This window comes from Eleginops maclovinus, chromosome 15 (genome assembly GCF_036324505.1).
Source record: "Eleginops maclovinus isolate JMC-PN-2008 ecotype Puerto Natales chromosome 15, JC_Emac_rtc_rv5, whole genome shotgun sequence".
NCBI lineage: Eukaryota > Metazoa > Chordata > Actinopteri > Perciformes > Eleginopidae > Eleginops > Eleginops maclovinus.
Genome location: NC_086363.1, coordinates 16,794,855 through 16,813,210, shown reverse-complemented (window position 1 = coordinate 16,813,210; position 18,356 = coordinate 16,794,855). Strand labels below are relative to the sequence as shown.

The 18,356-nt window shown below is 40.9% G+C and overlaps 1 protein-coding gene across 6 annotated transcripts in view; it reads left to right on the top strand.

Annotated features, from left to right (window-relative positions):
• cdc42bpab (CDC42 binding protein kinase alpha (DMPK-like) b) overlaps window positions 1-18,356 on the top strand; it is an 89,419-nt gene that overhangs the window by 37,571 nt on the left and 33,492 nt on the right. For all 6 annotated transcript variants that reach the window (XM_063901446.1, XM_063901444.1, XM_063901447.1 and 3 more), the window contains exons 2-5: window positions 962-1,053; window positions 7,746-7,829; window positions 10,031-10,126; window positions 11,906-12,054. In XM_063901446.1, the coding sequence (XP_063757516.1) occupies window positions 962-1,053; window positions 7,746-7,829; window positions 10,031-10,126; window positions 11,906-12,054 (421 nt within the window). The remainder of the gene's footprint in view (window positions 1-961; window positions 1,054-7,745; window positions 7,830-10,030; window positions 10,127-11,905; window positions 12,055-18,356) is intronic.

The window sequence follows — 18,356 nt, the reverse complement described above, 5'->3', positions numbered from 1 at the left end:
GCTGCCAATTTAGGTTTTCCATGGCATGCTGGGATCATGTTAACCAGGAAGTGGTTGAATAGCTCTTCACAAATGAGGGAAATGCCGACTTTGTCAGCCATAGATGGAATCTGTGTTTGCTTTTCGAGTGCGTTTTCCACCAGGAACCACAAGTGCAGGCGTAACAATAGCAAGCTTTATCACCAAGCCGCTCTGTGTCCGGGGTCATGGGCTCGGAGTGGTCCAAGTGGTCTCTAACAATTTGATAAAGAACATTTAGAATGGCATGGCAGCCTTTTTATGCGCTATGGGAATATTGTGGGTTACCACATGACTAGCGCAATGATTTTTCCATAATCCCAGGTCATAGGACAAGGGTACATTTATTCATCTTGGGTTACTGATAGAAAAAGCCCAAAAGCTTCCATCAGGCCAGGGCAACAGTAATTTTTCTAGTCAATAAGGCAATGACTTCCTACCCCTACTTCATGCTTTTTTCAAACGTCAACACTTGATTGTGATAGATTCATCTGTTTGCCCCCTTTTTTTTACTCGTAAACACTCCCAAGGTTTATTGTGATGTTCTCCTGTGATTAACTGCTAAGTGGACGTATAGAGTGATCAGTAAATCACCATCTGAGCACAGAATCCTGAAGCCTTGATATCTATGTACCACTGCTTCTTTTTTGAATCTCAAGTCTAATTTCACGTTCCTTTTCTTATAAACAATCTTGAAGGTGTTAGCAGAATCAATACCACCTTTGTAAAATACTGCTGAAATGCTAGAGCATACAATTATCTTTTTGAGTACATGCACAATGATCCTTCCAGTCCTGGTTGTTTGATATTTTCCTGTCAATCATAGCTTCCTACATTTCCTATGTTTTCGTGTGATCTGACTTTGTATGTGTCTCCTTTTGCTTAAGATCCTTTATGCATCACTTTATACTTAACCTTACGTATGTGTTCCTTCTCTCTACAGCTAAACCTTTCACTTCCAAAGTGAAGCAGATGCGCCTGCACAAGGAAGACTTTGAGATCCTAAAGGTGATTGGACGAGGAGCCTTCGGAGAGGTAATATACCTTCTGGTTTTTACACTAAACACTCAGTAATCCTTAACCATACATGGTGAGAACCTGCAATTAGGATTTCCCCTTTTTTTCTCTTTTGAACAAGTAGCAGGTGTTAATGCCGGATCGTTGTATAGATTTCTTTGTGGTTTTTGTCTTTTAAAATATAGAAATTCTTTGTGCTGTATGATGTTGAAACAGTACCTACCAGTAACAATCTATATTACTTTAAACCCTCATACACAAGCAATCAGTTGTTGTATTTCATAAATTACTTTCTGCTACATTCCAGCATAGTATTGGTCTGCTGCATGACTCTACTTGCAGCAAACACTTTTTAATTTCTTATTTCACATTTAACCCGTGAGCAGACATCACAGTGCCAGTGAAACCATCTCGTTGTTTTAGTTTCAGCTATTTTGCATGCCCGTAGGGAGGTGGAAATACATTTGTCATTTGGTTTCAGGTAATGATGTCAAAGCTGGGGAATGTTAGTGGAACAGGTATTGTGGTCCTCATCCAAGACTCTTACATAAAGTCAATATCCTGCAAAGACCTTTGTGTCCCATAGCTGACTTTGCACAGAATTGCATTTAGAATTTCCCCTTTTTCTCAACTCTGGAGGCTCTGTAGAGTCATGGCAACCAGATGAGGTTAGCAGGATGTTGGTCCAGTTATTGCTGGTGGTCAGCTCCCACATACAGCCAGGAAACATCAACCGAAACATCAAAGGGAAGTCGTTTGTTAATGCCTGCTTGTTTGTAAGCTAAACTGGGCTAATCTTGCTGCTTAATTAAGACAGGCAGTACAACACTTCTAAATACTTTATGTCTGAAAGTGTTATTCCCTGTCTGTACAAACAAGTTGGAGAATTCCTGAGCTCTTTTTCCACAGTCTGATTGGTGGAGACAAATGAAGAACGTGATAGATGATTAGATGGAGACTTGGACACACCTGTGTGTGTGTGTGTGTGTGTGTGTGTGTGTGTGTGTGTGTGTGTGTGTGTGTGTGTGTGTGTGTGTGTGTGTGTGTGTGTGTGTGTGTGTGTGTGTGTGTGTGTGTGTGTGTGTGTGTGTGTGTGTGTGTGTGTGTGTGTGTTTGTGTGTGAGATCCGTGAGTTGTGCTAACATTCCACAGCCTTTTTTTGCCAAGTCAGCTGTGCCAGTGTGTGTTTTTTGCACAGGCTTGAGAGACATCAGGATCGTCCCATGGCTCCACTTTTAAAAACACTTTCCCAGTGTGTTGCCATGTGGTAGTTACTGTTATGAAGTAGTAAACAGACATGGGGAAATAGTAGCAGAATGAAAAGAACGGCCCAAGCTAGATGTCATGTTGAGTCCGTGGTTGAAGTAGTTTATATTTTTGGACAGCTTTTGTTAAGTGGTGGACGTTTCATAATTATCTGCAACCGGTTAGCACTGCCAGACGACTGTTCAGATGATATTGATCTTTTCTGTGCTTATTTTACATATAAATTAAATTATTGGTCTTAACACACCATAGGTTTAATAATTGCCACGTCGATATACAGCTCCGGAAAAAATTAAGAGACCACTCCAGATTCGTCCTAAATCTTTGTCTCTACATGTATGGCAGCCATTCCAGTTTTGTATTTTATTTTAAGACGGTGAGACAATTGTCCGTAGTTTATAGAATACAATAAAAATAAAAATAATTTAACTCAAAGACATGTCTGCAAACAATAAAAGAGAACATTTAAATGTCTCTTAATTCTTTCCGTGGCTATATATCTGTTGTTAACCAATCACCTTCTGCGGTAGCCAAGGGTTATGAGTTGCTGATTATAAAACAACAACATGCCATAACATGGAGGCTGCGTAGTTCGAACTGAGACAGCAAATTCTAGTACTCCTTTCAACTTGAATTCATTGCAGCTCCATGCCTTCCGTTCCGGCCGTTCAAAGTAAAACCCTAAACATGTTCACTGCGCTACGTGAGGGTTCTCAGATTAACTGCAGTATTTCCTGTCCTTCTATTGTAATCATTGCATTTACTTTTTTTGTGGTTTAAAAGCACTTTATTGTTGTTTTCTTTATGACTGTTGGCATCATAAAGCTAGGACGGCTTACTATATTACAGTCAGATGATAGTAAAAACAGCCGTCTAACCTCAGATTGGACCAGGCAAACATGCAAAATGTGTTTTTTGGGAAGGCCTTGTAAAAATGTAAAAGGCCGGGTGTTATTTCTCTGTAGGAAGTTTTGAAGAAAACTCAGAACAGGCCTGAGACTTAAATAACTAAGAGTTAAAAAAGAGACAGACGGAGAAAGAGACGGACCCAGATGGGCAGACACAGGAAAACAAAGTCAAGAAAAATACTTGAGTCAGAAAGGGAGGAGAGATCCTGAGTGCAGGATGTTTTGATTTCATCCTCCCATTGTCGGCAGCAGGCGGAGAAGTGGTGCGGGGTGGGTGACGCTGTGGCGCTCGTCTGATGAATGGCCCAGTGTGTGCTAGCCTCCTGCCTCTGATAATGCCACCATTACGACTGTGTCACCTCGCCACCAACACAGACAGGCCCAATGGTTCTCTGTGGATAGTGTTTGGCAACGAACAATGCCAGGGTTACAGGTTCTACTCCAAAAGATGTCATCACAGCTCATGGGCCCATCAGACAATGATAAATATTAAAGAGTGGTGACGTATGTTTGTAGGCCCACCGGAGAGTTAGCATCGCAAAGTAGGCATTGGGTTGGATTTTGGAGTATTTCAGAAAATAACATCTTTGGAAACAAATTTATGATACTTGTATGTTTTTTTCAGCAGGATAATCTCCAAATATTAAAACCACTGATGTGATATTGAAGTGCAAATGCCATCGGCAGAAGTAAAACGCTAAGCTATAAAGGAACTACATCACGGTCACATGATCACGAATCCACTATGTCCGCAAAGCTAAAGTTAGTCTTGTGTTTTGCTTAAGACTTTAATTAAATAAATTCTAATAATCCAACAAAACAATATCCCACTGGTGAACATCTGACGCTTTTACATGTCTTAGAAACAGCTTACAAGCGACTGAAACTACTAACCGTCATCTTGCCGAACATTAGCCACCTTTAGCTTAGCGACAGTGAAGTCATGGGACTGTCGTGTAGCTTGTTTATATTGTGATGTAAGCTCTTTACTCTTGGAAATTGCATTCACATTTGTTGTTATTATTTGGAGATTATTATGTTGAACTAGGTGTAATAAATGTGTTTTTGCAAAGTTTAATAAGAACACCACCTTGCTTTCAGTCGAGGGGCTATTGTGATGCTAACTTCTGGAACAACCAAACAATATTTTATCGATTTCATGATGCTCTATATATAACCTCCAATTTTCTTTACATTCTAATATTGCATAATTGTTGTCTTTTCTTTATTTTAAGGATTTTATTTTCAAATATATACAATTTGTCTTGTCACGATAAGTCATTAGTTTATCCAAAAGACCAACAGTCAACCCAACAGTTTTTCCACAATATTGCAAAGAGGTATTTGATAAAGAAATAATGTTATATTTAATATATTCAGTATCGCCCTGCCCTAATTCCAACTATAAAACAGTTACTGTGTAAGTTATAGGTCTCGACCACCTAAGTTATGATCTAAAACGATAGAGGGATACGGACAATCCATTTAAAAAAATGTATAGAGCGCTTTTCTAAAAACTCAGACACTTTAAAGAGGTACAATTCATAAAAACATAATTCAAACAACACATTTAATATATTTGAAACACGCCACTAATTTGAAACACGGCATACGACAAGTCCAAATCACCAACAGTTTTTCCACAATATTGAAAAAGAGGTATTTAGTTAAAAAAGTTGCTTAAGCGGTTAAGAAGTCTCATGTAGTCACATGTTAGTACACAGTACACACACACATGTGCTGATCACTTTTGCTTGTGTTAACAACAGCTCTTTATATCAGGCATATATACTAAAATATGTTGACTTTGACAGGAGGGAACCAGAAGTGGCAACATGCTTACTCATTTTCAAGTTTTAGGACTTATTCCTGCACCACCCTACTGTGGTACTTCATGCATTGGGTCAAAAAACACTTCAAATCCATGTCAAAATGGCCTTGGCTGTTAAGTGTGTTAGTTGTGCGGCAATTATAGCAGATGGTGTGTTTTCAGACTGTCATCACCACTCTGAGAAATACTTGTCCTGTAGTAAATATATATAAGCTACTGTAGTCTGCCTCATGTTCCAAACCACATTTGAAGACTCAGTGGACACTCTCAGCTTACACTAAAAGAAACCACAGAAAGTGAAGACACATCATATTTGTCTATGAATACATACACGGGAATAGTGAAGTCCGTCTTTAGTATTTTCTTGGCCAATATGGAGGACTAGATGAAGGAAGAAAGAGTGGAGAGAGATGGAGGAAAGGACAAAAACAGTCAGGCATTGCTAAGAACAGTACCCCCCCTCCTCCCTGTCCTCCTCTCTTCCTCTTCTGTTCCTTCTCTCCTCTCTGGTGAGGGATCACTAGGGGAAATCCAAACACTGCAGGAATGTTATCATTGTATTGCATTAGCAGCATTCCCCAGCTCATTTAATAGACTGCAGACCCCTCTGCTACACAGGGCGCCTGTTTGTTTCACTTCCCGTGTGTGTGTGTGTGTGTGTGTAAATCTGTTGACTTGCATGTATATTTTCCTTGATTTTTTTGTTCATGCATATTTTTGTTTTCCATTAACCATTAGAGAGGTAAAAATAAATTGCACTCAGATAAAAAAATATATACAAATAGAGGCTTCAAGAAAGAAGCAAGTCTTCATGAACATGTGGTTTGTCACAGCAGCTTGTGCAGCTCCTTTTTTGGCAAAATGTGAAGCCGGAGTTGCGGAAGTTTGTCATGGCAATTATCAGTGCTGGGATAGTTGGGAGTGGGTATGTCGCTCGGACAGTACAAAAGAGCATGTGAAACACAATCTGGAAGAGAGAAGGGCTGAGCAGTGTAAGAAACAAGCTAATATATGAGCATTTAGCATTTTAGGTTCTTGGATGCGTTTTTGGTTAGACATAAGGTCTCTGGTGAATACAACCAGACAACATCTTCATGATTTTAATAATCCAAACAAGACAGTATCCCACTGGTCAACATCTGAAGCAGTTTCTAAGTGACACTACTAACCATCATCTTGCCGAACATTAGCCGCCTTTATCTTAGCGACATGTCATGTAGCTTGTTTATATTGTGATGTAAGCTTTTTACTCTAGAAAATTGCATTCACACTTTACATTTGTTGTTGTTATTTGGATATTATTGTGTTGAACTAAACTATTAGGTATAATAAATGAGTGTTTGCAAAGTCTAATGAAAACCACCTTGCTTTTAATCGAGGGACTATTGTGATGCTAACTTCTGGAACAGTTATATGGATTTCATATATCTTATCTTCGATATCTTTACATTCTAATATTGCATAATTGTTTTCTTTTCCTAATTTTAAGGGTTTTATTTCAAATGTATACAGTTTTTTACAGGATAAGTCGTTAGTTTATCCAAAGCAACCACAATCAACCCAACAGTTGTTCTACAATATAGAAAAAGAGGTGTTTAGTTGAAGATAATGTTATGTTTAATATCACTCTGCCCTAATTCCAACTATAAAACAGTTAGTGTGTAATTTATAGTTACGAGTTCATGATCTCAAACGATAGAGGGATACATAATTTAAGATGATTTCTTTATAAAGGTTGTGAGATAGTAATATTAAGGGACTTGCATCCATTTAATGGTTTGTCTGGGATTCTGATAGCTAGACCACATCAATATTGTGTGATCACTTCCTTCCAAAACCATCACATAGCTTTAAATCTGTCCATCCACTATTGATGTGTTCCCATTTAGAAATCATTGCACACAGTGATTAGAGGACTGTTCCAGTTTTGTCAGACTGCAGACTCTGTATGTAGGAAGCATGAATCATGTCTAAGAGTCCAGCTGTGTGTTGAGAGGAGGGATGTGGATCCAGGTGGACTGCATCTGTTGGTCAGCACTTCAGTATCCGTAGTCACTTCCTGTCACTGCTTTTTCCCTTCTTGGCTTACTCTGCTTTCTCCTCATTGTTTTTTTTTTTTATTACCCCAGCTTCTCTTTTTCCTCCTTTCCAGCCCCTGTCCTTATCCAACCATCCCTGTTTTGGGGTTCCATTTCAACATGTTTTTTGGTACTGCTGACCTTTCTCTAAATAATCCCTGACCGTATCTTTTTATTTTCATCCCTTTTTTCCCTGTTCCTCCTCCCTTCTGTGTCAGTGTTTTCTTTAAGTTTTGCTTGGTTCTTGAGGGTGTTGTGGTTCACGGTTCGTGCCTTAAAGCCCAATGCCCAGTGAGAAAGTGCTGAGATGATTCCCTCTTGTTTTTTATTGTTCCACCACAACACACCTAAAAAAAGGGCAGCTATGGCTGTACTATTTAGAGTTTAACATTTCTATTTATGATGAAGAACATTTTTGTTGCTCTCTAAATAAAACCTAGGTTGAAATATGATTCTGCATGAGTTGTCATTGTGCAGGTCTTGAGTTTCTGTTTCCTGTTGCTGTCAAGGATAACATATTAAATCTGTCAGTCTGTGTTCGTAACACTGGCCACATTCTTCGTCTGGCTTTTGCTGTCACTCGTGTGATTAACGTCTTTTTAACACTACAATTCTTCCTTTTTGCAGGTTGCAGTCGTAAAAGTGAGAAACACTGACAAGGTATTCGCCATGAAGATCCTCAACAAGTGGGAGATGCTGAAGCGAGCCGAGGTAGGCGTCACACACTTAAAAAGGTTAAAAAGATTGTGTTGGGATGCACCACTGCTGCCTATTATGGATATGCGGCATGATTTTTGTAAGGGGAACTGGATGCATTCATATGAAGGTGGACCAGTGGCAAATCAAGCCAAAAGGACTTCATTTGAATCACTCTTGAAAATATGCGGTTCCTCCAGCTATATTCCGAATCCTACACAAGTTTTCCTTAAGCCCTGCCTTAAATCTGCTATATCACATCCCTCTCTGATCAGTCAAATGATTGGGAAAACAACTATGCATATGACTAACACATTTTACACTGGCAGGACCAAATTAAGATTTAGGCTAGTACAGTTTTCAGACTGCAAAGTTAACTTAACAGCTCCCAGAAGTGCGGCGTAAGCTAATTATCTTAGGCCAAACAGTGTTCATACACCTTCTGTGTCAGTCCGTGACTAATATGGCCCAAATAGACGTTTTCCCGTCCAGCTTCCCAGCACTAACACTTTTATAGCCCTTATTTAAATCATTAGCAGCTAAAAGTTGTGAAATGTGCTAAAAGTCCAGTCATTTTCACTCTCTATTATTCTGACTGAGCCAAGACCAGCGTGACACTGTGGATTGGAGGCGGTGCCTAAGGAAACTCAAGTGCGCACTCTCTATTGGCCCAGATACGGGTGGTTTTGCTCTCGAGTCACACCATTGTGGCTTGATGCGCCACTGAGTAACGTCAGTAGGAATGAACGGGGTCCCTCCTTTCCTCTGGATCCTCTTTATACATCCATGATTTCAACGCACCGTCCACTTCCTGGGAGCCCGATACAGCACCATGCTGCAGTATTGGGGAAATCTTTATGGAAAATCATATGTAGTTGTGATTATTTAAAGAAATGTTGGCTCCACTATCAGCACTCTGATCAGGCGCTAACTGAGAGATGTTTGCAGGACGTGTTGCTGCTTGAGCCCCTCGAGTTGCCGCTGCATGTTTTTCTCATCGAACTCTTCCTGACAGTCTGACATTCCTGTCTGTCCCCTGGGCCTTCAATCTTCATGCCTCATACGTCACAGGCTAAAACTGGTCTCTGCTGTATGCGTGCATGAGTGCGTGCATGAGTGCGTGCGTGTGTGTGTGCGTATCTGTGTGTGCGTGTGCAGACGCCTGGACATGGGAAACAGTGTAGAGCAACAGATGTACTGTAGACACGTTAAGCATGTAATTGTCGAACATCAAAGCACTGAGCAAGTATTTTAAATACTGACATTTAGTCAGGAGTTTCTTCCCTTTTCAGAGCAAGATTACTGGCCATATTTGGTCGTGATTTGTATTATTAAGTGCTCTGTCCCAAAATGAACTTTCTTTAATAATTACAACTTTAATGTTCAGTAGGAATCAGAGTACTTTATTTGGTTTTGAGACAGTTAAGATTCAAATTAAAATCAAAGATATATAAATAAAATGTTTGCATAAATATAAGGAGTTAAAGTAAGAAAGTGCAATAAAATAAAGATATTTATACAAGTTCAAGTAAAATGTCCAATAAAGTAAAACATAACATATTTATAATATTTTCTTAGACAAAAACATTTTTTAAATTTTATAATACAGTTTTTTTTTGGTCACAGAGTACGGATTGACAAAAAGTGAGAGGTCAGGGTGTGTTTGGAGATTTTACTAACTTTTTTGTTTGTGTTGCCTGCTGTTGTGTAAATTGTCTTCTTTAAACTTATTTAATTTTCAGTTTTATTTTGGCAGATAAACCGAATCTTTCTTTTACGTACCGTGTTAGTTTTGTAAAAAGTGACCTAATAACCATAATAAGTCTATTGATGACCATTAAATCCTGTTTCTCTCGTGTGAATCAATAAAGGGGCTTTCTGTTTAATATGGTTAAGATGTGTTATTGCATGACACTTTCAACACCTAGGTAAGTTAAAGAAATGACTCTAAGATGAGAAAGCATCTTCATGCTGAAGAATATTTCTCAATTCCAAGAATGTAGACGTTTGACCTCCTAATGGACAGATAAAAAGGTGTCACTTGCACGATGCAGGGTTTCATGACATTGATAAGAAATCATCCACGTGTTCTTCTGCTATACTTTAATTGGTATACGTCTCTGAAGTAACATTGCATTTGATTAAAAAAAACAAATGGCTTGCCCAGGGAACTACACAAATTCTAATCTGAATGTGTTTATTACTTTTCTGTTCAGACGGCGTGTTTCCGGGAGGAGCGGGACGTGTTGGTAAATGGGAACTGCCAGTGGATCACCACCCTGCACTACGCCTTCCAGGACGACAATAATCTGGTAACACAGTACTGCCTTTGTTCTTCTCTCTGTATATTCATGAGCAGGAAATATATTTTTTTCTCCACAAACCACCATAATTGTATTTCCAGAAATCCTCCTGCCAGGATTTTAACCTTTACATCTCCCAGTGAACTTTGAACGTTTATTATCCGATGACTCGTTTTTCAGTATCTTGCTTCAAATATTTCTGCACTTTCCAAAATCACAACCACATTTCTACTGAGCGGCTCCACCTGCCATTTCATTTATAGAAAACAGCACCACCTCTGCTCGATGGTTGGTGACCTGCCAAACGCTGACCAGCACATTCACTCCTCACCACAGAGCACAATATGACTTGAAGGAAGTTGAGCAACAGATGTGAAAAGGCCAAACAACGTTTCCGTAAAAGAGCAAAAAAGAATGAGCTGGCAAACCGGCTCTTTTTCGCTCTGATTGGCTGCTGGAGGCAAGTCGTCTCTCTCCAACCTGACAGTCTGTCCTCTCCCTGTGACCCTGAGTTCAAATGCCAGGACTGCTCGTCATTCCATTTCCCACATTCTCACAACAAATGCTTCACCCTGGACACTCCCCAAGGCCTTAAACACACACACAGCACGGCCCGACCAGCCGTCTATTTTTAGGAAAAAGCTTCATAACTTTAGAATCGTTTAAGAGCTGGCTGCCCCTCTATAGTAATGATACTGTGAAAAAAAGGGAGAGAGGCAGGGCAAAGAAGGTTGGTATATTTCTGACTTTCGTCTGAAATTCTAGGGTTGTTTTCTACATAAAACACCTCACTGTTTCACACTAAACTATTACTTTTTGTTGTTATTCTCCGCCCCAATTCATTTCCCTCCCCTAGCTGTCATTATCTCTGCTAACTCCCGGAGGGGGCCACGTGTTGGGTCACGTGTCGGTCTGTCTGCAGCTAATCTCGCATACTGCTTGATCCATCAGCCTAGCATTTTCTGTGCACATCTCTGACTGCATGCTGAATGACCTCTGGTGGTTGTGATTCTCTGCTGTCTTTTTTGCTTCTCTTAAAGTGCCAGTATGAGCCACAAGTAATAAACAACCGCTTTAGTAGCAAAAGGAATTTCTGGCAACTAGCCAAGCTAAAAACAAGCATTAGCTAGTCTGTTGCAGGCCGCATTCTTATCTTTGTCAAGGTTTAACAGCTAATGTCCTGCTCTTATTTTGAACTAGAGTACATGTCGATTAATCTATTCCTCAATCTGTTAATATCTACTAAAGTTAGGCACACTATGAGATGAACAAATCCCTGTTTGGTTATATTTCCCACCATCTTGACTAAAAAAGGAACTGACACACAAAATCAGAGAGCCACATTTGAACATACTGCAAGGACTTCCGCCATCTATCACATGAATTCTGCAGTTGCGTGAGAGGAAATATCTCTCCATTTTGGCAGGAGGCATTAGTCTAGACTGGAAAAACTTAGGTCTGTAGATATACAAGCCGTTATTTTGATAAAACATCAAAACAAAGCTGCGTTTGCTGACCATCACCACTTACTTTTCTTCCTATCGTCCGTTCATTTATCTTCTTTCTTTGATTCCCTTAATTTGAATATTTCAACATGTATAATCACAATCACGTCACACAAACTAGGTCGACAAACACTCACTGACAACAAACAATAGTCGGCTTGTTGTTTTAGGGCCTTAAGAAAGCTGGAAAGGATCAATTAAGTGAGGAAGAACCATACTGCTTTTTCATAGGTGGCATTTTTGTCTAATCTCTTTCTTCCTGTTTGTATCTTCGTCTCTCTAGTACCTGGTCATGGACTACTACGTTGGTGGTGACCTGCTGACTCTGCTCAGTAAGTTTGAGGACCGGCTGCCGGAGGAAATGGCCAAGTTCTACCTGGCTGAGATGGTGCTGGCCATCGACTCTGTTCACCAGCTACACTACGTCCACAGGTGAGGAGCAGGCAGAGTGTGTGTCCATGTTTGGAGGTGTTTGTTATAATTCAGAGAGAGGAACACACTGAGCATTAGGACCTGATGATGGATGCTCAGTGTATTAACATTATTATTGCTGTGCGGGCAATTTCCCTGCAGCAGGGAGCAGCTAAATGAAAATACAGACAAGTGAGCGTGCACATGTTTGACTTCAGTAATCACTGAAGGTGGTCGATACCACTGACTAATTAGAGTATGTCAGTTTGTGTTCCTGTGTGTGTTTTAATAGGTTTGTGAGTGAGAGGCTTTGGAAAATAACTGAATTGCTGGAAGAGATACTAATTTCCTTCATTAATTATCCACACATTACAAGAAAGGGTCCCTGCATCTTAAATTCAGCTTAAGTAAAAGAGAAGTAGTATTAACTAAATATAAATAGTGGCTATAATCATTCATGGTATAACAGTTATTTCTCCAAGTGAAAGCATGCAGCAATGTGAAATGTGTTTCTTGTCTCTGTAGATCCTCAGCTTTAGAGATTCAAAGTGGGTTTTATGGTTTTAGTTTTTCTGAAAAGGTTCTAAAAACATGTTGTGCACTACCTGCCAAAGCAGACAGACATATTTAGGGACAAGCTGGTGAACATTTAGCTGCTAAAAGGCCTAAAATCAGAGCTAAAAGACAGAGAGAATTGGACTTAGTGATCAAGTTGCTTGATTCGTAAATAAGCAATTGTTAACGTGTTAGCATGTCAGCTAATATGTGACAGTACATTACTGTTGTGTTCAGCTGTCCCAAAGTTGTTCACACCCTGCGATTGTTTTTCTTGTAGATGTTTAAATAATTTGTCCGCCAACAGAAGATGCCCTTGGGAACAGGAAGTGTTTCATTGCCAGACAGGAAGTGGTCACATCGGCATGCTAACACAATTACAGTGTTGCAGTGGCCAGGGGAATTGCACAGCAATTTTGTTGAAGAAGCAAGGCAGGGAGGGATAAACTGAGGGACAGATGAGAGATGGATGGATATCAAGGGAGGGGTCAGATCAAGGGTTCATAACGTCGTTTTGGGCATCTGTTGATACTCTGATCTCTAATGCGCCGCGGCAAAACCAGAGAGAAAGAAACCTACTGAGACAGAGTTATGTACAGACCTAGATATAAATGTATAAGTAAAGAAAGGGAGTGAGCGAGAAGAGAGTAGGGAGCCACTAATTGCATGGTGTTATCTGGGGGCCAATGGTGGGGGTTGGCGGTGGCAGCGGAGACGGAATAGTACATGGAAGGAAAAAAAAAGGGACAGGGAGGAGGGGACAGTTTCTCTTTGACTCTCCTCGTGGATGCTTCGGGACAGTAATGATATGGTATGGGAGGTGTGTGGGTGGGGGTGTGGTACCGCTACCCCCCCCCCCCCCAACTCCTCCTTTGCTCTCACTTGCACACACACACACACACACACACACACACACACACACACACACACACACACACACACACACACACACACACACACACACACACACACACACACACACACACACACACACACTCGTGGGAGATTGCTTTGTAGAGGGTGGAGACGGACAGGCCGGTCCCCTGAGGAGGGCGTGTCCTGCAGGCTGATCCCGTCTGATGAGTGACTGCGTGTTTGGGTGCATGTGCATCGGGGCGTGTTTATCTCGGTGATGGTGCACGAGTTTGGACGGTTTTCAACTCTTGTGACTGAGTTGGAGAACAATGCAGCAGGCCTGTAAGTGAAAGGCTCTAATAAACGTTTTAAAAAGGAAATGAAAATTCATGGCTCGCTTTTCGTTACACCAAACACACACAACCACTTTTGGAAATACAGGCAATTATGCAGTTTTCCAGCCTTTTGTCTTAGGAATTGTTGGTGGTCTGTGGATCTTCTGGGATCACTTAAGGTCTTATACTCACTCTACTGTGACCCACTTTAAAGAAGACATATTATGCTCAGGTTCATATCTGTAGTTTGTGCCTCTACTGGGACATGTCTCCAAGCTTTAATCTTCAAAAAGCTCTTTATTTTTGTCATACAACCTGTGCCGCAGCACCTCTTTTCACCCTCTGTCTGAAACCAGAGCCCAGTCAGCTCTGATTGGTTAGCTGGCCATCTGTAGTTCTTTAGTAAAACACACTGCACAAGCCAGCAAAACTCCTGGGAGAACTAAACACTTTGACCAGCTCTAACAGACTCACTACACACAGGCAGAGAAGCTTCGCAGCCTAGCTAACTGTGGTGAGGATTCAGCTTTCTCTGGAGTATGAGTTAGTTACCTGCTTTATTTATAGGGTAATGTTTAACTCCCAAAAACAATATGAGCTCACTCTAGTGTGATCAGGACAGAATATGGATTATGAAACCCTAATGTTTGCTGGGTCCCCCCATTTTTTGTTAGCTTTGTAAGCTGGATTTGTTTTACTCTTACGACTTCCGGCTTCCAAACATGGTGCTGCAATATGTTTATATCACTTCCCAATGTTAGGCCTTAGTGATGTTTAGTCTCATGCTACTGATTATCGATTTGCCTTATTCCACCATTGCAGTCAAACATATCAAATGGAGGGCTACCTCGGTAGAAACTATATGGACGAGTGTGTATTGAGTATGTCATTGTATATTGTTTAATAACCCTATATGTCTAAATTAGGGTATTTAAGCTCCCCTAATGCTCGATTAAAAATAATGTTTTTATTGTGAAGTCGTTGACCTTGCCACAACATTGGCCCATTTTTAAATGAATATTTGCAGTCCTGTTTACACTGATTAAGTTGAAAAGAGCCCAGATGAAAGAAATGAAGAGAGGAAAGCCTTGAGGTCAACCTTCTGTCTCCTTCAGCTGAGTCCCACGAGAGGCAGCGTGCGTTAGAGGCAAGGGGAGAACCTGTGTGTGTGTGTGTGTGTGTGTGTGTGTGTGTGTGTGTGTGTGTACTCATTTATTCAGTGGTCAGTGATCTGCGTGGCCTCCCCAAGGGGCCTGACAAACATTTCAATAGGCCAACTCAGCATGGCTTTGTGCTGCCGAGCACCACATCTGTCTGCCACGAGTGTGTGTGCGTGTGTGTGTGTGTGTGTGTGTGTGTGTGTGTGTGTGTGTGTGTGTGTGTGTGACACACTCTGTGATTCTGATGAGTGAGTGCGGAGGTGGGGGTTGGTAGAGAGGGATGGCTGTGTGAATGGATGGAGAGGGGCAGATCTGTTGTCATGGAGAGGGGAAGACGAATTACCACTCACTTAAATGAAATAAGATGTCGTGTGGCAGTGTGACAGCTACTGCTTTTCTGAGTGGGGTCTTACTACAGTAGAATACTGTGTGTACTCGCCATGGTGTGTGTTTTCCTATTGATTGTGGCCTTTGTGTGATTTATTATTGATCGGCGCCATGTGTCTCTTCACAGCAGAGTGATCTAAGAGAGGATAGATCAGAAGTCTTAGACCATCCACCTGTTCTATGCACACTTTAAAAACATCAGAAAAACATTTATTACATCTGTTTGAGGTGAATCAAACAATAAATGTCAATAAATGCAGTGTAAAAAAAAAACATTACTGATTAACTATGTCCCCCCCCCCCCCGTGAATACAATCTCTAATCACCATTTAAACTCACACTTCTATTGGCTAGCCTATAATGCACATTATAGGCTGAGGTGTGGGACATCAGAGCAGGCCAGTTAACCAATCAGAGCAGACTGGACTTTGGTTTCAGACAGAGGCTGAAAAGAGGTGCTGTAGCACAGGCAGTATGAGAAAATAAATAAAGAACTTTCTGAACATTAAAGCACGGAGACATTACATTAGAGACACTACAGACAAATATGAACCTGAAAATTAGCATAAAAGGGCCCCTTTAATTACATTTCGTCCCCACTCTACACATATCTGATGGTACCTTACTCGGCCTACTACATGAAGAAGTGTCATCATTCCGTAAGCTCGTGTTGATGTGCATACTCCCATTAATAATCCCATAATGTTAGTCAATGAAAGAAAAGCATTTATTTCCATTATCTTTTGCCTATTTCAATGAAATTAGAAACACACATCACACATCAGAATCAGAATACCTTACATACACACTTCATACATATTGTTCAATTAGTCTATTTGACTTCTTAGATATTAGAATATTCTCAAATGTGAATGATGACGGGCATGTATTTGAATTGTTTGTTGTCCAATAAGTAGGAGGAATGTGTGGGTGTTTGTAGTCTGTGTGTGTCGGTATCAAGGGATGCCAGAAGTCACACAGGCAGCAGTTCTTTGATCCATAGTTCACAAATGCTTGGCTAGAGCCATGTGGACATGCCTTGTCTGTGCAGTTTCGACTGTTGCTGTGTGTGTGTGTGTGTGTGTGTGTGTGTGTGTGTGTGTGTGTGTGTGTGTGTGTGTGTGTGTGTGTGTGTGTGTGTGTGTGTGTGTGTGTGTGTGTGTGTGTGTGTGTGTGTGTGTGTGTGTGTGTGTGTGTGTGTGTGTGTGTGTGTGTGTGTGTGTGTGTGTGTGTGTGTGTGTGTGTGTGTGTGTCCAGATGGCCCTCCCAGATGGATGCTGTGGTCTTAGAAGAGATTACCTCCCTCTATTCTCGTCTTTGCACTGCTCCTTAAGACTGCAGAAGCCCTGCGATACAGTAGCCCAATAAGCTATGGCAATTAGCCTAGCACTAGCTTAGCACCCACCATGAAATGAATACTGAATGCATGTCAGCTCTTGTGCTGTTAGCCTCCAGTGTTAGCTCGGTACTTTTCTGGAGCTGGCCTGATGATTAGCAGGCTCATCTAAAAAGAGTGGGAAAGAGTGTAAAAAAAAAACTGATTTTAATTGCAGGGGGGAGAAAACATTTGATTTAGATGAATACATTTTTGGTGTCTGCGAGGGGAAAAAGGTTTAGGGAGATTTGGGAAATGAGGAGGGTGGTAGAGTGGAAGAGAGGGGAATGGGCAGACGGGGGCTTTGCTGAGTGCTAAATGGTTTATCAGTAGCTGCACCATTACCCTCCTCCCTTACCCCCACTGTGCTGCCTGTCTGCCACACACACATTTACACACACATGGACAGGCAAGGGTCAACTCACGCTGTCTGCTCTCTGCTAGACCAGAAATCTCTGGAACAGATTAAGGCCTTCTGCTATTGGAGCACCTTTGTGTACACACACACACACACACACACACACACACACACACACACACACACACACACACACACACACACACACACACACACACACACACACACACACACACACACACACACACACACACACACACACACACACACACACACACACACACACACACACACACACACACACAGATCCACACAGATCCACATGCTCACAGTGTGATAGAACACAGACGAGTGTTCCGGCTGCCATTTACTATTTGTAGGGTTGTCACTACCTGTCAAGGTGATTCAGATTCTGTGTTCAGAGGTTGTGCGCCTTTGGTATGGTGGATTTTTTTTCTTGGTGGAAAGGGTGTTTTTTCGCTCATCTGCTGACTATCTTTGTTAAGAATTTGATTGACAGATGTGTCATTCAATCACATGCGAAGTTTGTTTTGAAAGTGCTTGTCCAGTTTCCATTGATGGCTCCTCAGATGTTTAATTAACAAACCACATGGCATGTCAGCTTCAACAGTGATACCCACAAACAGAAAAATGTGACACTGTCATGTTTGAGTGCTGCTGGGAAATTGACTTATTATGTCATCATATTGCAAATGAAACTTGACGTAATCTAGGCTAGTCCTCTGTTTGTTTTAGTATCAGATACTAACCGTTTCAAGGATCATGTCTATCAAGGTATTTGAACTTAGATTCCTGGTGTCAAAGCTACAGACTTGACATTTAAAGATCCCCGGTGTAGTTTCCTTGTAAATAAAGTTTGTATTTACATTAAGATCATCATCAAAAAATGGTGTGTATCCTGAAGGACTGACACATTTGTCTTACCTCCTAGAACTTTTGTATAACCGATCTGTTGAGTAATCTATCCCTAACCCTCGTATAGTGTACAAATCCACATGTTTTACCTGTGAAAAACATTGTTGCATAGCGCTATAAATGGTAAGTAGGGCCACTTTAAAATTATCCGTTGCTTTTAATGAGCACAGTTGACAACTCTAACAAAGGCTAAACTTGTTCTGAATGTTCTGGTTATAAGATTAATCCATCACAATCCAAAAGCTGTATAATTCTTCCAGCGGAAATTCCCAAGCTTGTGTCTTCTTGCCTTCCATTAGCACCACTATTAGTTTGGAGTTGTTAAAGTCAAGGTAAAATGTCAGATGTAATGGCGCAGTGTA